Source organism: Tachypleus tridentatus, chromosome 13, assembly GCF_004210375.1.
Source record: "Tachypleus tridentatus isolate NWPU-2018 chromosome 13, ASM421037v1, whole genome shotgun sequence".
In the NCBI taxonomy this organism is placed as follows: Eukaryota; Metazoa; Arthropoda; class Merostomata; order Xiphosura; family Limulidae; genus Tachypleus; species Tachypleus tridentatus.
The window spans coordinates 82,954,118-82,975,170 of record NC_134837.1 but is presented as its reverse complement, the minus strand read 5'-3'; the positions used below and the strand labels follow the sequence as shown (position 1 = coordinate 82,975,170).

At 30.2% G+C, this 21,053-nt stretch overlaps 2 protein-coding genes across 7 annotated transcripts in view; one reads left to right on the top strand and one right to left on the bottom strand.

Annotated features, from left to right (window-relative positions):
• The window catches only part of LOC143241019 (uncharacterized), a 34,640-nt gene extending 26,161 nt beyond the window's left edge, over positions 1-8,479 (top strand). For both annotated transcript variants that reach the window (XM_076484431.1, XM_076484433.1), the window contains one exon: positions 614-8,479. In XM_076484431.1, coding sequence (XP_076340546.1) covers positions 614-666 — 53 coding nt within the window. In that variant the 3' untranslated portion in view covers positions 667-8,479. The remainder of the gene's footprint in view (positions 1-613) is intronic.
• The window catches only part of thoc6 (THO complex subunit 6), a 36,777-nt gene continuing 18,361 nt past the window's right edge, over positions 2,638-21,053 (bottom strand). For 4 of the 5 annotated variants that reach the window (XM_076484436.1, XM_076484435.1, XM_076484434.1 and 1 more), the window contains exons 8-13: positions 19,633-19,735; positions 14,223-14,275; positions 13,442-13,510; positions 12,116-12,229; positions 9,096-9,221; positions 2,638-6,267 (exon numbers count right to left, since the gene is read on the bottom strand). In XM_076484436.1, the coding sequence (XP_076340551.1) occupies positions 6,178-6,267; positions 9,096-9,221; positions 12,116-12,229; positions 13,442-13,510; positions 14,223-14,275; positions 19,633-19,735 (555 nt within the window). In that variant the 3' untranslated portion in view covers positions 2,638-6,177. Of the gene's footprint in view, positions 6,268-6,408; positions 6,548-9,095; positions 9,222-12,115; positions 12,230-13,441; positions 13,511-14,222; positions 14,276-19,632; positions 19,736-21,053 lie in introns of those variants that run through there. The other variant, XM_076484438.1, reaches the window with a different exon arrangement.

The window sequence follows — 21,053 nt, the reverse complement described above, 5'->3', positions numbered from 1 at the left end:
TGTAGACGTTATGCAAAGACATCTTATTTAAATACCACCAATCTTTTGTTTTTTCAAGAAAGCGAAATGATAATGTAGACGTTATGCAAAGTTAGATTTCTCTCAGAACTGTTCACATTATTAATGGCTTTGTCTAGAAAATTGTGGGTATCAGTAGGCTAAACCTACATTTTGTCTGGTTGAAACCAAGGTGGTTCTACTAAAAGAAAACTGCTGGTGCTAATGAAGGAATATCCATTTTTTTAAAATGTTGAACAAATCACGTGATGGAGAACTCTAGATAAGTGTGGTTTAGTTGTCCTTTCTTAACAAGTTCCAGTGATGAACAAAGTCTGTATTTTTTTTTTTGAAAAAAAAGTTAGATAATTTTAAGACTCAACTTTTGCATGAGCAAAGTTAATTCAACTTATAAATTAGTTCTTGTTTTTAGAACTTTTGAGTCTTTTCACATATTGATAACTTTTCATGTTCTAAAGTAATTCTAATGTGTATCAGTAAGGGCTATTTTCTCTCAAAAGTGTTTTGCACTATTATATCTAACTAGTTCTTTGTTATAAAGAGTTTTGTAATATATATTAAACCTGTTTGATATTATCTTCCTCTTTTGTTGTAGGTTCTAAGAACTCTAACAAGGCAAGCAAAGTGAGATTCTATACAGAACAGTAGGTCTTCAGAGGTATGGAAGTAGAAAACTTAGAATGAATAATGCAAGAAGTGGCACCATTAGAAAACAAACTACATCTGTCAATTAATTATTGGATCTAATGTAGTTTTAAAAAAGACACTTTTCATTTTTTCAGTTTTCACTTGCCAGTTCATTTGTTGCCAGATATTGATTTCATTATTTACAAGACCCAACAGATAACTAAGAGTTTACAAAAAAAGAGGTTAGCCTGAAAAACGTACTGAGACTAGAGTGGTGAAAATGCACTTCATTTCACAATCTTCTGCTCCTCAGTGGTGACCACAGCATGATATATTTGAGTTTCAATTTTTGAGACGTGTCGCATTTGGCTGTGCATGTGAAAAGTTGTTAATTTATATTTTCCTGAACTTGTTCTAATAATGAACTAAGATACTAGTATCTGTACCTTTGTTTGAAAAAAGCTACCTTAAAGAAATTTGAAGAAAGGCTCTATTAAAATAATATGAAGTGTTTTTGTAAATTAATTTAAACAAAAAAGGACTATCAGATTATTGAAGAGTAACTGGAGACCCATTTCATCTGCAGCTAACTCATTTTCATATCGCTCCCATAAACACCCCACATTTTCACTATTACATTTTGTTAATAATACCGTGAGTTATGTCAGAAGTCTGCAGGTTATATTTATTTAATAAAACATAATATAAGGCAACATTGTGCAATAAACGTTATTTAAAAATATAGGCAAAACACTTTAAATTGCAAAATAAAATGTTGCAAATTACTCCGTTTTGGTAGTTTTTGCTACTGCCATCAGGAGTTCAAAATCTGTGTGAACAGTGAGATTTTACTAAAGAATGGTCAGACTCACTTTACTTCACTGGGGTGACGTGAATACTGCACATATGAAGTCAGTATTTCTCCACAAAATTCAACAAATGATTGTTTAATTTACAACACATAATTTCAATAGCTTTTTTAATATTAAGCTCATTTACTACATTGGGTTAATTTAAAATTGTTTTATGCCATTGTATCATGTGACTTGTTTTTACTGGCCAAACATTAAAAAGAGGTGAAAGGTTGGCTTGCAACAGAACTCTATTATGGAGACAAATATTCATTTCTTATGTTCAGTTTTCATGTCAACCCATTGAATTACAGTGAGTCCAACTATTCTTATATAAAAACTCGTTTGTGTAATTTTTTTCATGTGATGGTAGTGTGAGCTCCCAAAATAATCATTTTTAAACATTTATTGTGCAATTTAAATACTGTTTTGCCTATATTTTTAAAATAAAGATTCATTTTTTTTATTATTATTATAAAGTATGAAGTTAGATTTGTTGCTCAGTTTTTGTCCATGTATTTAATTTTTACACTTTTGTAAAAAGAAAAAAGTATAATTGTTTAAAGACCAGCAACATATTTACATAACAATTCTATTTAATCATTTAAGTATGGGCCTGGATCTTTTGCACATCCTGATGTTTTACAGTTATGTTCAAAATAATGCTGAAATGAAATGTACAGTTTCAATGTCTTCTTTGTTTAGTGATGTGACAATTAATGTTACCAACCTATGATGGGTTCTGCTGATCTAATATTAATTTTAAAAGCAGTTTTTAAAACTGTGTTCCTACTTGATGTACAACTTTATAACCAATAGAAAGAATTTATTTTTTATTTCAAGCTTGCAGCTGCCCTTCTGAATTTGGTAGCAACAGATGTTACTTTAGGGAAGTTTTAAGAAAAAATAAGGTTAGCTATAGTTAGGCATATGAATGCAGAGCTTAATGCTTGCAGTATGCAAGCTTACCAGAGCCTTCTGTCTTCCACACTGTGGTGAATAAGCTGTACTTATACAAGAGAGGCGATAAAAGTATAAAATTAAAATAAACTATGTGAAAAGGTGAATAGTTGAAATTGTATATATTTTAGAAAAGAAACAATATGCCAAAATGAAATATCAAAGAAAATGGTACTGTTCATTGTATTTCAATATTTCATTTTACTATACACTAGTGATACAGCTATAGATGGTGTTAGAGTAAATTTTAAATAAAATATAAACTTATTTTAACAAAAGTTTGATATTCATTCAGGATGTTCTGAAGGTTAAGCAAACAAAATGTTAAAAGTATTTTTATTCTTAGCATGAAAATCACCTTGTACTCATAACCTTGTCAGTAATGTTGATTTAAAAGCTTTCCAAATGTCATGAATATATACTTAGTAAGTCAGAGGTATAGTGTGTGTGGTTATGTGGTGGCTTCAAGATTTGTCAAAATAACCAAGCCTATGTACATAAGGTTAAAATAGTTTACTTGGGAGCTTACTGTTTTGCTTTATAACATTTTTAATTCAAAAGGAAAGTTGTTTATTGTTAGTTATATTCTATATTCTTTCATCTTAATTAACTTATAAAATAACCTTCATTCAACAATTGCTTTTATCAGTGGTTATGAATAATCAGAAACAAAAATAAGAAGTTACAGAATTTAAGTTTAATGGCTGTGTCTTCTCTTGTGCTTCCTTATCAACATTTACAAATGTCTACTTTTTTCTGTAAAGTGTCATATACATTATTTTGTAAGCCACACTAACATTTTGATGGTTGTGATCTACAGATCAGTAGTCTCACAAAATAGAAATTGTCATTCTGTAGAATTTTGAATAACAAATTGTTACTACCTTTTTTTTCTTGTTAAAAATGTCCCTTTTCTCTTAACATTAGTTTGGTATTCATGTAAATTCTTAAAAACTTGATTATTTAGTTTTAAAGTCTTTATTAGCTTTTCAGCTGTTTTTGTAATTAGAGAAATATTTGAGCTTATTTACTTAAAATAATATTTTTCAAGATGTTCACAAAAGTCATTTTGGCAAAGTGATTGTTTCATCAGTTTTTGTTTAATGTGATTTTTGTTTTCAAGATTAACTTGAACTTATATAAAGAAAATTTATTTATCAAATTTTAACTGGGATATCTATTTTCTAGAGTGAATAGTTTTTATACAAGAAAAGAATTTACATGTACATATTTGTGGAAAAGATGGAAATTGCTTATATATTTGTAAACAATAATCATGCAAATAGGTCTTAATGTGTATCCTTGGGTTCTTTTTATCAAACAAAAAGTTATTTCAAAATATTTACTTACCACTAGAAATTCAAGTAAATTTTCAAAAGCAAAATGGTGGTGTATCAGTGTAGAATCAGAAGCACTGACTTCATGCAATGCTTTGAAATGTTATAAGTCATAAGGTGAACTCTAACTTTTAAAAACATAAGTGTTTTTGTGTAGTTAAAATAAACAAAAGTTACATATTACTAAGATAACTTTTATAATATAAAATATGCACATACTAACTCTGGAAAGTTTGTGAGAATTACAGAATTTGTTATTAGACTGCAAAAGTTGTGATTATTTCTTTAAGTAAATAGTTTAAGAATCTGTTGGACCTTTATATTTAGATTATTGAATATTTTTATAAGCTTAGAGTTGGATTAAAACTTGATTTGTTAATTTTGTGATATTTAACTTATTTGATTTATAGTTTAATATGAAATCAATTTTGATATTACATATATTTTATACAGTCATAGTAAATAACTACAATAACACTTATTGTTACATTACCTACAAGTTAGCAAAGAATATTTATCCATATTCGTATTTTAAAGTACAATTATACGTACATATTAAAACATGAAAATATCAATTCATATAATTTGAAAAGCACACTAAAGTACATTACAAGCTTGCTTGTTTGCAGACTAAGGTTTTCAATTACAGAAATATTTGAAACTGTTAGATTGAAGCAATTAATGTGTAAGCTGGTGTTTTCTTAAATGGCAAATTATTATTTTCATTAAAACTGCATTAATTATTTATTACAGCACATATGATGGCCTTAAGCTGCAAAATACCAAACATTATAGTGTTTGACACCAAAATGTATTTTTTGCAATAATATATTTGTGCATTCTCTTTGGTGATAACAGAATAATAATAATAATATTATTGAATGTAACTTTTATCTTATATATGCCTGTAAATCTTTAATTTTTTAAAACATGTTAATTATTAGTGAAGTTTTGGTTTGGTTTGAATTTGCACAAACCTACGCGAGGGCTATCTGTGCTAGCTGTCTCTAATTTAGCAGGGTAAAACTAGAAGAAAGGCAGCTAGTCATCACCATCCACTGCTAACTCTTTTACCAACAAATAGTGGGATTGACTGTTACATTAATATGCTCCCACGGTTGAAAGGGCGAGCATGTTTGGTGTGACGGGGATTCGAACCCATGACCCTCAGATTATGAGTTGAGTGCAACTGGTGAAGTATTGTTTCCTGTGTGTTATGTTCTTAGACTTGAGTATGTTTCACAATTAATATTGAAGTAGATGCACTTCCCTCCACATGGCTGTATGTTGAATTAGTTTAACCATTATAAGTTGTCATAGATGATTATGAATTGTATGCTCAGAATTACAGGTTATTTAGACTTGTATGAAAATTTTTTAAATATTTGTAGTACATCTAATTAAGCTTTATTTTGTAATTAATAATATACTTAGTATGCTTTTGTTTACTATGGTATAACATCTTATCTGTGTTTCTAAAGTTGTGTATATCAAATGTTAGAAATTAGCATGACCCAAAAATCTCTCAAAACACAGAGCCCTCCTGTTGCCAAACATTTTTAAAATAATATGAAAGTTAACTTAAACCAAAGAGACCATAAGTTTTGTTCTATGTTGGTGCAGTAGCTTCAGCAACTATACGTCTAAAGTGAAGGAATTACTACTAAAAACCCTTTATCGTTACACATTCAACACAAGTGTAAATATATTAAGACAAATTTACTTTAATGGTTGAGTCATTGTGAATTGTAACTGTTAAACTGGTAATTTTATAAAATTTAGAATACCATAAAGATCTAAAGGTGAGAGTAATTTTTTGCTCAAGTTTCTTTGCACATGAATAAAATGTTTAAATTTTATAAATAAAGTGAAAGGTAGTTGTAAAGTGTTTTAAACTGAACGTTTGCTGCAGATGTATTAATGCTTTGTGTATTTATTATTATTTCCTTCACTGTTATTAAAAAAAACCTTTTATAAACAGATTTGTGTTTCAACATACTTTTCAGAGTTAAATGAAGGAATGAACTAACTAGCATTGTAAAAAACTGCAAGTACTACAGGAAAATGTGAAAAAATTTTGTAAATGAACTTTTTTTGTGCAGACATATATGGAATATTAATATTGGAATTTAAGATGCACTGCACCTACGATACGCAAGTTATTACACTTAAAAATATACTTCTCAACACTTTCCGATGTTTGTAATTATGTGCTGCACAAAACTACTTATCAGTAGATATATTTTATTTAGAATAATCACTTTAAAGTATACCTAAGTTTAATCTCAAGATTTTCGTGTAGCTGCACTTCATACATATGGATACACAAGTAGGTAATATGTATAAACTTTAATGTTTTAAAGAATATAAAACATGTTAAGTTACTATGATGAAGGAAAAAACAGTGAAAAGTCCCTGTACATGAAGTTTGTACAGATGTCTAACTTGTAACTTGTTCCTCCTGCACTCAGAACCTAGGAATCACAAAAACAATAGAAAAAGTATTCTTAGTGATAAAATATCAATTTTCAATTCTACACCTACTTTTAGGCAAAATATCTAAAGTTATTTGCTGCTGTCCCTAATGTTGAACTTGCTAACTCGACAGAAGGCAGCCAGTTAGCAGCACCCTACTGAGGGGTTGACTGTTATTCTTGTATGGTACCCACCCCTTTAAATGTAGGAAATATTTTCTAATATTACACAGATTTGAACAGAGCTTGCCAACACCAACATTCAGGACTAACCCAGACTCTGGAAAACAGTAAAAGATAGTGTATTTATGCAAAATCAATTGATATACTGATTAATACTCATTAGAAAAACCTCTATATGACACTACTAAAAATATGGTAATAGATTGAGCATTACATGACCTGTTACCTAGAAACAGTTCTGTGAATTTATAGAATTTTTCTTTATAAACAAGTTAGTAATTTGCAGTTCAAGATACTCTTCAACACTAGCAAGGTACACTTATTGGGTATTCTTATGTTTGTTTTATCTGTAACAACATCTAGTGGAGAAAAAGCAACAAAACCCTAGGGAACTGTAAATAATGGAATTGCACCAGTGATGGCTAAGTAACCAGTAAAAGTCAACTTAGTACATAAATGATTTAGAATAACATTTAATGGAAGGTGTTTTTATGTTAGAATTGATATTACAGTATCTAAAAGTAATTGCCTTCAGTCCCAACACAACTCTTATTTAAAACATTTTATCGAAATTTGTTTTACTTTGTAAATTTTTATAATCTACAAACCTCCTACACATTACAGGAAAATCATACTATCAGTTTTCCTTGAAATACAGTTTTCACGCTAAGTTGTTGTCATACAGTGATTACATAAATTTAACCATTTTTTGTTTACCTGTTAATACCACTTATTGATAATCAGTATAGTTTTAGTAATATTTTATGTAACATGAAGTTGCTACAAACACTGTTAAACTTTAGTTAAGGAACAGCTTGTGATTAGTTCGAACTAGAAACTTGCATCATGTTCCATAATATGTGGGCATCATATCATGGATGGATTTATATATTTCCATTCTGATGAGATTTTTTGCAGGGATAAAGCATCTATACAATTCATTGTACTGTAATTTTAATGTAATACTGCATGATAGAAAACTAGGCCTACAAACCCACTTATAGAGCACATCACAGGTTTGAGTAGTGTCTTCTCATCTATTTTTTAGCTGTAATTTTGTTAGTTTGTATTAAAAACATATGATGTTAACAAATGATAATTGTATAAAGAACTTGGCATGGTCCATACAAATCAAATATCTTTACTATTTTCTTAGTGTATTGTTCAAAGTATTCAGGCAACTGTGTATTGGAAACCCTTGTGGGAAGTTAATACATGTAGCAGATTTGCTAAAAGAAGATATATGAAACAAAAACTTGAAAGGAATGTAAGTTTTGATTTGATAAAATGTTCTGTTTGGAAATAGTTAAGTATAAAGCTTAACAATGGGCTATCAAAATTTGGTTTCTAGTACAGTAAATCTGCAGATGTACTTTGTATCACTGTGGGGGGCTTGAGAGTATGCATGCATTATATACAGAAAGAATTTATTGACAAAAATTGTACATTTCAAACACATGCATATGGTTCTTTCATAAAATATGAATATGTATTCACACATCCAGAAATACTGATAGCCAAAAATGTTCTATATAGTATAATATGTCAATGTAAAATCATAAGTTAGGTCCACCCCAGATGCAATCTTTGGTAAAATTTTCAGAGTTCTTCAGAAATAACTGTTTTATGTGAAAAGTTAATGTTTTATGGATAAGAATGTGTCCATATCTGATGTTTATTAACTTTGCTAACAAAATGAAAGTTTACCTATAATGTTTGCATCTTAAATTATAAGTTACTTTATGAAATTTAGTGAGACAATTTTTTTTTTTTAATAATCAGCACTTGTCACACTAGTGTAATTAGGCCATTGCTAATCTTCCTTAAAAACGAATTAACGTGAAATTAATTTAGAAAAACTAAATTTACAAATATTTCATAAACCATCAATGCCTTTACCGAGAAACTACAATAGTAATAAGTTAAATGTTTGTTAGAGGTACAGGCTGTCTTTGTTTTCATTTCTGTAATTTTGGAGCTTCATGAAATATTGTAAAGTATTGTATAAATAAATATGATTTCCTGACTATTTCAGAATATATTATTTAAGCAAAAGACAAATTTCACTCAAAAAATGGTTATAAAAATCACTTGCAACTGTGTCTAATTGTGATAAATGTAGATATTTCAACAATATATTTTGAACACCTGGGCAGAAAATGTATTTGCCTGTGTACACATTACAAATAAGCCATGATAGAAAAAATAGTTTCAAAATAAAATCATTAGTTTAAGTCCTGGAGATTAAGAGATGCTAATACTCATGGATATGACTAAGAATGATTTTTCAACACACTACCACCTTGGTATCCAGTTCTAGCACACTTGAATGGTGACCAGTTTATGAACTAAACATATATACAAACGATAAAGTATAGGCAATCTTAAGTTTTCATAAGCCATCACAGGAAAACACCATGTAAAGAAAGTAAATAATTGCTTTCTACATATCATGAAGAATTATTAATACTGATATGTAACACAGTTATGGTGGGTGTGACTTCCCACCTTTTTATATTTAGTTTTAATGCAATCTTTGAAAATATGTATACTTAATAGTAGTACAGTACATAAGTTGCTACACTAATTATTTGACCAGGACATTGACTATGGTTATTAGGATACATGTTTATAATCACACTTACCTTTTGGGGGCTAGCCTCACTTATAGCAATGCTGTAAATACTTGAGGCTGAAGTTGGTACTTCTGCCTTAATATCTCCAGCAAAGCTCCAGTGGTAAACAAAAGGTCTTGAACCAGCTGTAATGATCTGATGAAAATAATTTAATATTTTACATAGCAAATTGGAGTCACAGCTTTAAAATGAAATTGCAATAATGTACATACACAATCTTAAGTTCCTATATAACATTTTCATTTCAATAAGCCATAAACACATTTGACGTAAGAAACTATTAAAGTTCATATAACTGTCACAATCAAACTTGATATCTCTGTCAGTGGAAAAAACTCAATCATACAACCTTTCTCTATAATAAGATCAGGAAAAATTAGTAATGGAACATTTTCAAGTTTTTGATTCTTACTAATAAATATTTCTCACGAAAAAATATAAAAGTTGTTTTTCCTGCAAATACAATTTTGTGATATTTACTTATTTTACTAAAATATTTAAGTCACTCTATGTTGAAAAGTTCAGAAATCCAGCAATTACAAATGAAAAAATGTGTGCTTTCTGCCATGACCAGTCCTAACATTTCTCATTTAGTGTATGAAAATTATGATTAAAATTAAAGCATGCTTTCACATATATGACCTTAGTTTTCAATAAAATGAGAAATAGTTATTTTTGTAATAAAAACTTTGAATTTGGGTATTTGGTACAATTGACTAAATGATGTAGTAATTAATTTCAGTAAGTGAATTTTAAAGACTTGTAACTGAATCAAATTGTGAACTTTGCAGCTTACCTTGAAGCAATACTTTATCAATGCAAAGAAATTTCTGCATTACAAAATATAAAAAAGGTTTTTCATTTATTAAAAATGTGTGGTCTGGAATATGCTCCAAATACCATCTTGAAGGACAATATCATTTATAAATGTTGCTATCTAAATCAATGCATCTGTCAGTGGTAATAAGATTAATTTTAGCTCCATTTTTAAGACTTAACATCCTACAAAATGGCATAAAAAAGAAGTCATTAACGTTCTTTTTCTTTTTTATCTAAACTCAACAAAGCATTTGCTAAATAACCTCACAAGCTAAAAATTAGATCCAAATCAACAATTTTATTCTCACTAAAGGTCAGTGATCCAATGTTTTTCTAAAGAAACATAAAATTGTAAATACTGTGTATAGTCATTATATTTGATAAGCTCTCAGTTTTTATATGGCTTTGCTATTATAGAAATAAGAACTGTTAGTATTTCATAAATATTTCAAGACTTAATGTATTTAATCCCCCCTAACATATATAACTGAAAACAATTTTTGTTTTAATATACTTAAAAAACTGACCATTAATTTTTTATGTCTCTACACATGTTTGGTTTTGCACTTCATATTACTAATTTGTTCTAATATAACTTGAAAGTATGGTAAGGAAGAAAAACTTATTCAAACCAGTAATTTATTGACCAATACTAAATGAATGATAGTTTGTCCAAATTTATCTATTTTTTTTACACTACGAAAAGTAGTCATGGATGAGTTCAGGTTATCATAAGATTTTTAGTGTAGTGATGTAGCAACTCACTTGATTGTTTAACTGTATGGACATTGGAAAACAAATAGCATATGGCACAACCTGTTTATAGAGTTACATTAAATATTTAATTAAAATACTTTGTTATCAATATATAGTAATAAACTTGGCATTAGCATGTTAGTTTATAATTCAATTTTTTTATGTCATCTAACTTTGAACTTCAGAGTAAATATTTAAGTAAATTCTTAAACTGTATCTCTGACTCACGACATAGTGGCATGCTGAATTCTCATTTAGATTTCTTTTCCCTATCAGGGATGTAGATTGTTAAACCATTTAGAATTGTATGCTACAGATACTGAAAACCCAGATTGTAAAGTTCAACTTCATGCTTTAATGAGATATCATTGTATTTGCTCAATCCACATGACATGCCCATCCCTTTCCTCTGTCTTTTAAGAAATGTCTATTACTCTGATATTGTTATTGGACATGTTTATAATCAACAGGAAGAATATGTTCTAAACTAAATAAATATGATTTGATGTTTTGTTTTACCAGTCATATAGCCAACAGAGAACATATGCTTAGATTAAAGACATTGCTCCAGCAGTAATGGAATCTTTTTAATCTATTTATAGGTTAGACAAAAAACAAGTAAACTGTAGTAGTTTTAGGACATTCTATTCTAGCACCTGGTAAATATTGTTGTTATAGAACTTATATTTCAATGCTACATAAATTATCCTTGGACAAGCAACACACAAAGAATGAAATAAGCTTGCTATACCATGTATCTCAGTGCAAAAGGCCTCAAAGCTAAAGTATGTGATAAAATTTGTTTATGCATATTTTTCACTATATATTTTAACAGAAGGAATTAAAATATAAAAATTATAAATTTATTAGTTTAAATACCTTAAATGAAAAAAAAACAACAAAAAACATCATGATTTCTCTTGAAGAGATACATGTGGGTTGCTATCTGTGATCTAACTTGATCATTTTTTATGTTGGAGGTTCTAGAGCACGGGTTCCCAACCGGTGGGTCGCGACCCCCTGGGGGCTCGCGAAGCCTTGTTAGAAGTAGCTTGGGATAACATTAATGTTATTTCATCAATTACATTTTCATGTCGCGAGTGCCAAAAGGTTGGGAACCCCTGTTCTAGAGGTTAAGCACATAAAATATTTTTATTATTTGCATAAAAATCACCTTCCACTGAGGTGATGTTATAAATTCAGGCAAATCTTTAAATACTAAAGAAATCAGATTTCCTGTGTCCTAGATAACCTTCAGAATTTTGTGACAACATACTCAATACATTTAGTTATGGTATTTATAATGTCGTAATTACAAATATACTGAGCTCATCTCCTATGATTAAAGGGAAGTAAATGCCATATTTAAGTTTTTGTACAAGCCTGAGTGCATCATATTAGACAATGTACCTAAATGAACAAAATGACAGTTGCAGTTGTGTTTATTCACTTACTGTGTCATCATAGAATGTAGCAACAGTAGCTGTTTCCTCTCCTGCCACCAATGGTGTCACAGGAGACAGTGATCGCATGTGCCACAAGTAACATCGGGGACCACCACCACATACCTGAATTAACAGATTCATACTATGTGAAGACATTACATCAAGTAGGTTTCACTACTAATTTACTTTAATAAGTACTTAGATATCATATATATTTTTACTAATTATTACGAAACACTAAATACTGAGAAAATATTTCACACAATTGTAAAATATCAAAGTAAATATATTTCTTAATATTTGATCATGCCATGAAACTGTGTGTGTGTGTGTGTGTGTGTATTTCTTAATTACAGTTCTCAAATACAAATGTAATATTTAACAAGAAAATTTCAACCTTTAATGTATAACAAGTGCAATGTTACAGCAAACAAGCATAAATTCAACATGTAAACTTAGGCTAATGACACAATGCAAATACTACATGGATATTAAAACATTTTAATGAAAAGATAAATATTCTTTAAACTTCTAACTGAAGTAAACAAAGTTATGTAATCCAGAGACGATTTTGGAAAAATTTGAATAACTACAGGTGGCAAAATGAAGCACTCATTACTTTCTAAATGAATTAAAACAAATACAAGAATTACAATGTCACAACTGTTATTCTGTGAAGACAAAAGGTTACTAATATCTAATAATACAAAGTTTACATATTGTTAATGAATGATTTCACAATGCAAGTATATAATGAGGTCATCAAAAATGCATGCAATAGTTTGCAATTTTAAACTTTTGACAAAGATGTTTGCTACTTTTAGAAAGATGATATGGTACTATTAAAATAAATGAAAGTTTTTATAACCATTACATCTTTTCTAATTTAAATTCATTGGTAAAGAAATAAGATTTTATCTTGAGAAAAACTACAAGGCTGTGTAATACGTTTTGTATCCATGACTCTGTTTTTCCAGTGGTTTCCAGTAAGATTATTCAGAAAAACAAAAAATTAGACTTTTTTTGGAACACAGTCAATACTCTTTGAATGTAACAATGGAAACTTAACACAAGTATGAAAATTAAAAAAAATCAAACAGAAAAAATGTGAATGTAATTTATTGTGGCCATAGACCATAACAATGTTTAAATTTCACTGAAAAACATTAAACTGTTTTCAGCCTTTTAAGACAAGACAATTTTTTTCTAAACTGTGAAATATTGTCATGTAACTTTTCTGTAATTTCTCTCTAAAATAAAATTATATTTTTTAAAAAGAAAAAAGGAAGAACTACTTTAGATCGTAATGCAAAAAACAACAGTAATTCTTCCTACCATCCAGTCATCTTGATTGTCCAAAGCCACACAGCCCACCCACTTGCCATACCTTGGTCGATGAAGATCCTGGATATACAATTTTTCAAAATTATCTACTACATTTTGTATTTCTAAATCTTTTCACTTAAAATCAAAGAAAAAATTCAGAAATTTTAGATAAAAACAGCTGAAAATATTTTTAAACTTTATACAAAATGTTGATTTTCATCAGCATCTGCAGGACATCCTCATGTTAACTCTGAAGAAATGTCAACTATTCTTTTATATCCCATTTTCAGTATTCTTTACACTATTTATTATCATATTTGTGAAATACTACTCAAACTTCAAAGAGAGATATCATTTAAAACTAAAACAACTCCAGAGTACTGTATGTAAAAAACAAACTACACTTTAAACCTAACTTTATATACTGGCTAGTGTTTTCAGAGGTACTGTTAGAACACTTTAGTCTACAGGGCTTCTTTTGGGATCTTCTTCATTAGCTTTATGCATAAAATTAAATGACAACAGTATTATAACATGCCATTACCTCTATTCATCAGGTTAAATAACAACATTACTATTGAATGACACTGAATCTGGCCACTGCCAATTATTTATGGCCATCAGATTAAATGGCAACATTATTACAGCAAACATTAAAACTTGTCAACAGCTCTATCCATCAGGAGAAATGATGAAAGTGTTACACCATGATATTAAAATTTGCCATTGCCTCTGTCCATCAAGTAAAATGACAAAAGTATTACAGCATGAAATTAAAACATGCCACTACCTCATGCTTATGTGGCTCCAGTATGTGAACTGCTTCACCTGGCTTTCGTGTATCTGAGAAGACAAAAATTACAGTATTTTTATTTATGTCACAATAGTATTCTTTTAGAATTTTTAAGCTGTCTTAGTCATAAAGTGATAGAGAATTGATCCATTTGAATAAAAATATTAACTTTGGAGAATTATACAAAATCTATTGGTGAACAATTTTACAGGATTTGCAACAGGTTCAAACTTGTCTTTATAGAAGCATGCAAAATTGCAGAAATTATAATTTTTCCATACTGAAAATGTATTTCCAGTAGGTATTTACCTCCATTCACATAAATAACTATTCTTGTTCAGTGCTGTACTCTTCGTTCCAAAAATTTTTACATATGCTTCAAGCCTTTTATCTCCACTCAATTGAAATTTACTGATTTCAATGCACCTCTCACGTAAATCATAATGTGACAACCCTCACCAACAAGAGTGTGGCATACTCTTGTGATGCATGCGACTCCCTTCATTCAATTCTACCAAACACGTGTGAGTCTTGTTCAACCATCAATGCAGATCCCAACCAGGGTTGCAGGAAGGGTAATAAAAGCCATCAAAAGATCCATTGTGAGATTCAACTGGTCAGGAAGAGCCCCATATGAGCTCAACCTAAAGAGATAATGGCTGCCATGGAAGACAACATTCCAAGAAGTAACAGAACCTCACAAATTGTAATGGAGGGAGCAGTAAGAGCGTGGAGAACTGGAACTTACATTGAACAAAGTTGAAGAGAAGATTGTGTGCAAATGAGATGAACATTGAGTGTTCAGATTCTTGGTTGGAATGAGCTAGTAGTAGTCTGTCATCCACATAATGATGAAAGAGCAACCCAAGGATATTTAAGTTATAAGCAAATGCTCTGAGCACCCAACATAAAACATACTGGTTTGAAGCAAGCACTAAATTGATAAACTACCATGGTGAACAAACTGACAAGATATCAGAACATGCAAATAAACATTTGTGGTGTCCATCTTGGTCACCTATAAACCTGTAGAAAAAGCCTGAGGGTGAAATTGACTTCATAGTGAAATGGGGCAGATTGAAAAATTGATTAAGGTGAGACAAATCTATAATAGACTGCCACCTTCCAGTTTTCTTGGGGAAAACAAATAGGAGAAGGATGATGAACAGACTTGATGGCCTGTTGAGACAAGGTCTTGTACCACCTTTGACAGATGGTGGCTGGTAGTAGGATCCTGAGACATAGGAAAGGAAACAGTTACCTAATGCAAAGGAAGTGGGGGTGGGGGGTGTAGAACAAGTCCTTCTGATAAAACCCAAAGAAACCATGGATCTATGGTGAAGAATTGCCAAAGGGGAACAAATTCATACAATCACGCTCCCACTGGATAGTCACTAATACTGTTAACAATGTGCACATCTATGTCGAATAATACGAGATAAGAAACCCTGGAAGGAGGAACAGGTAAATGCTGAGAAAGAAGACGAGAACAGGAAACAAGATTAGGGGTTGTATTAGCCCCAGTTGCAACAAATGTTCTATCAGATAGGAGAAGGTAGACTGCTGACACACAGACTCTTAACAAGTCTGTTACATGATATAAAACATACTGCCAGAGAAAAGGTGCTATATGCAAATCTCTAAAATAAGAGAATGGCAAATGAACCTGGGACAAAGCTGCATTTCAATTCAGAAGATCCCAATAACAGATAAACCATGTGTAAAGTGAGAGCCAGAGAGGTAAAATCTAGCCAGCATGGATGTAACAAGGAGATGCTTTCCCTAAAAAAACCTTCAGGATATTGGTGGATCACCTTGGATAGGAGATGGATAGTAGATAGATATTACAGAAAGAAGTAAGGGCAAAAAGGTGTGAAAATGGGGCATGAAGTAAACACACAAGAAAATCAGGGATCACCTCTAACAAAGATAAAATTGACCCCAACTGTTGAAAATTGTGAAAATATGTAACCCATGGAGGGCAAGGAATGCTGGTATTTTCAACTAATTGCTCAGCATGAACCCTAATATCTGAGGAGTGTGTGAAAACTAAATATGGAGAGGAACTATCATGCAACAAAGAAGGATGATGACAACAGTAAGTGAGGAAAATAGATAAAACACTACTTGAGAAATTACGTCTACAAATGCAGTGGTAGGCTTATCTGATCCTGTAGGTGGAGGAAAAGGAAAGAGGTGGCAAAATTTGGTGGTGGAAAAAAAAAAAGGCTATCAAAATTTTTATCAGACAGAACAGGTTTGGCCTGCTCAGGAACAAGTGGGAGAAATTCAAGAGAAGGATCTGACCAATATAATGATCAATCTTACATTGGATAAACTTAGATAAATTCAAAGACAGGTCTTCCTCACTTGTAGCCTGTGAAACAGTCCTAGTAGGAAGTATGGTACTCAAAGTGGTAACATGAATCTAAGAATTCATCATAAAAATATTATGAAAACAAAGAAATAAAGTTAAAATAGTTCTTTATTAATTTTTTTTAAATTGAAGAAATCCTACTTCAGAAATTAAACAATTAAAGTCACAAATGCAAATTACATGAAAAGAACCTAAAAGAAAAAAAACAACATCTGAACACCAGTTCTACTAAATAAGAGGTAACAGTTCAGTAGAAATGAATAAAGGGAGCCATGTGTATCACAAGAGTATGCTATACTCTCACTGATGAAGGATTGTCAAATGATTTGCACAAGACTCATTGAAATAAGTCAATTCTAATTGAGGGGAGAAAAGATATGTGGCATGTGTAAAGTTTGTTTTTTGCATATAGTTGTAAACACTGAATGGGAATAGCTATTTATATGAGTGGAGGTAACATACCATATCAGAAATAAAACTTACCTCTGACAAGATCACATTAGTTTAATGACTAAATTACTGGGCATAGGGGACAAAATAATATAGTAGATTTGATTAGCAGAAACTGCTAATAAATAGTGACTTTGATTAACAATTAGCAAATATTGTTTAGCACCTTCTTAACATTCATCATTTTAACATGCCATGGCAACCAACTCCAGCACTAAAAGTCTTAACTCTTTGTAAAGACATCCATTAATGAAAAAGAGGTGAATATGTTTTTATCATGACAACACATTTAATCAGCTTAAAATTGGAATATTTAATTGTATCGTATATGGCATTTCATGAGCAAAATAGCTCCTAGTACATAAAGTAAAACTTTAAAAGTACAAGAAATACCAGACACATTGTCACAAAGCAACAATCACTTAACCACTAGAGAAAAAAGTGACTTGAGCATACTGTAAGTGAACAAGGTTGCCAAAAATGATTTTTTCAAATTAATCTAGTTTATTTCATTTTTTGGTGAGAACTTATAACTCTCTTCACAACATAGTTTCCTTGGCTTTTTGAATAAAATGTCCAATGACTTCTCAGCATTAGTTACCTCTCTGACTACAGGCATCCTTTACAGGTTTTTAATAAATTATATTCAAAATTTAATTAAACTACTTTTTGTTTGTTCATGTTACACCAATTTATATAGAATAGAATCAGAACTAATAATTCATATTTTAATAGTATACAAGTTTTAAGTTCTTAATTTTATAAGGAAATATTAAAAAAATATCCTGAATATCTCCTAGTGTGAAAAATGTTAAATTTTTTTCTCTAAGTATCCCCTTTTCTCTAACTTATTTATCATCTCTCCAAGAAGAATAAAATTTATCATAAATTACTTTTTATGATATTATCATCAACCAGATAAAGCATAATTTTCATAGCCTTCAATTTTTTATTGGTTAAAAAGCTATAAAATAGAAAATCACACCACTCTTGCCACACCCACCTGTCACATCCACTCTTTCAGGATTTGTCAATAGTTCTCTCTTGTGCTTAATACTACATTATTCTTAACCCAAGAAAACAAGGTTTTTTATTTATCAAATGACATTGTTTTCTGTACAGAAAAATGTTGATTTCTCTTTCAGTACGTATTTCACATCCATGGGAAACATGTGTTAACTTGGATAAATTTGTAATGTATCTTGACACACAGTTAAAAACTCAGAATAACTGCGATAGTAATGGAACATTGCTTGTTATTATTCTATGTTCTTTGGTGCATTACTTAATTCAATAAAAATTATTTAGTGCATTACTGCCATTATTATAAAAAAGTAGGGTTAAGTCAACAGTCAACAGCAAATAAAAAGGAGGCTCAGATAAGTAGTTTATTTCTTGTTTTTTTGTGCATATATTTATTTATTATTATAAAAATAACTAAAATGTAAAGACAGGAAACTTTTTAGGTTAGTTAAAATTCAATTAGGTAAAATAAATAATATGAATATAACACAAATTTTTATGAAACATGCACATAACTCAATAGCATAATGTGAACTACAGACACTCCCCAAGTGATGTACAACTTATATTATGACGACATGAAAAGTATTAGCAGTTAGACACAGTTCAAAGGGCATTAAAACAATAAAATTTAAGTATAAATGGATGTATTCTGTGATGAGTTTCAAGTTACTTAAGATAAACAAAGGTAATTTCATGTTACAATCTGAAGTCATTCTAGAAGGAAAAAAAGAATAATTTAGATTTATTTAGATAATTTTTGTTGATTATGAGGTCAGTCAAATTGACCAGTCTTATAAAGAGTTAGTGCAGGGAAAAAAAGTAAAATATATTTAGGAGATTTGAAAAAACTTGATATATTCACAAATAATCCATTACTAAAAATACTTCATTAAAAATGATATTGTGTATAAACTTGTATTTACTCAAAATTTGCTAAATTTTGTGAATATATATATATACTGTATCAAGAGTTATAGTACTAAAACTATATACAAGTAAATATGGTCACATGATCAGTCCTTGGGACTGAGGCTACATTAAGTGTTCATAACCAACCCAATGCTAAATGTGCAATGTATGTACTAAAAGTGCATACTCTAGTTTAGTTGGCTAAGTTGAAGGTATCGACTAGGCGCATTCCAAACGTTATGGACAGACTACTACAAACCATACATGTATGCAATATGTGTATGAGAAAGTATCAAAATATTGTATGTGCCATTTGGAAGGATTTTCAAGAAATAAACATCAGCTTTGGCTTTCATACATCAAACTAAACACTGAAACACTTTCACTTTTTGTTGGAAGTCATTTACACATGTTTAAAGTAATTTTTATTTCTCCATGAAAAAATAATTGAGACAAATAATGAGAAAACATTAAATCAGGTGATAAACAAAAGTATTGTAATTCCAAACACCTGACACAACACAATATGAACAATACATTTGATATTCAACATTTGGAATCATAAAAATTATTAAAAGATTCATTTTTGTTTACTTGTTACTTACAAAACAGAACTATTCTGTACTCTTAAGTCTGTTATCTTACCCCAGATTCTGACAGAACCATCCTCACTTGCAGAAGCACACTTCACACTTGTGCTTGAAACTGTTACACAATGAATGTAATCTGTGTGTCCTTCCAATGTCATCTGGAATTTCAATCAACATCACTCAATCCTATTTTTTACAGTTTTATACTAATCACATTCATACATTAAATTGTGTACTTTAGTTTTAGAAAAATTACAGCAATGCTTATATCCACTTAATCCCGATTATTATCACAGTTTCAATAAATAATTTAATATAAAATGCATAGAAAATATAAAGATAAAGCAGTCATTTTTAATTATTATTATTTCATGAATACTAAAAATATTGTATTTGTTTGTTCAAATCTACTCAGGAGTTGTCTACACCAGATGTCCCTAATTTTGAATGGATAGACAAGAAGGAAGTCAGCTAACCAACACCACATGACCATCAAATCTTGATCTACTCTTTATCAGAGAATAGCTGAATTGGCTGTAACATTATAAAACCCCAGACCTGAAAGAACGAGCATGTTCATTAATGGAATCCTAACCCATAGGTTGCAAGTTGAGTGTCCTAACAACCAGGCCATACCAGGTCCAAACATTGTAGATAAAAAACCTAATAAGCTGATATCAAAATTGAAAAATTTTTAATTCATGAGCCACACATTCTCACTCTAAACTTTAAACACCTAATCACAAAGTATTTTACTATCATACTGTTTAGGACATCAACATGATTTATACGATCCCATCACGCTTCATAACTACAAATGTTTAATTTGCATGTTTTATTTGCTAAACATCTGTAATGTTTAAAACACTTGCACAAAGCTACACAATAGCTATCTGCAGTAGCTAATCAAAAGTGCCCATAATCATCTTTTGGGTTCCTCTAACTGCTTAAAACAATTTGACCATCACTCTTATAACATAATCTCAACACCAAACTAGGAAAGATGGTTTTGAGATCCATAAACTATCAAATTTACAATCCAGCAAACTGACCACAAGGCCACACCTAGCCCCTACTTTGTGACTTAAGGATTATATACTATATAAATTTAGTATTCATTTTTCTTAATAAAAGTTAGGATGAATGTCTTGTGAACATTATTTCCAAAGATGAATGTAAAAGTTTTATCATTAATAAAACTGTTCTTAGGTGTTTTCAACAAAGGAACTTTGGAGAATATCCTTATATGCACATCTACATAGATAGTTTATTACTCTTTTTATACAGAAAAGAATAGATCTAATTTGTTTGTTTTGAATTTCACACAAAGCTAAATGATGGATATCTGTACTAACCATCCCTAATTTAGCAATGTAAGACTAGAGGGAAGGCAGCTAGTCATCACCACCCACTGCCAACTCTTGGGCTATTCTTTTATCAACAAATAGTGGGATTGACCATCACATTATACATACC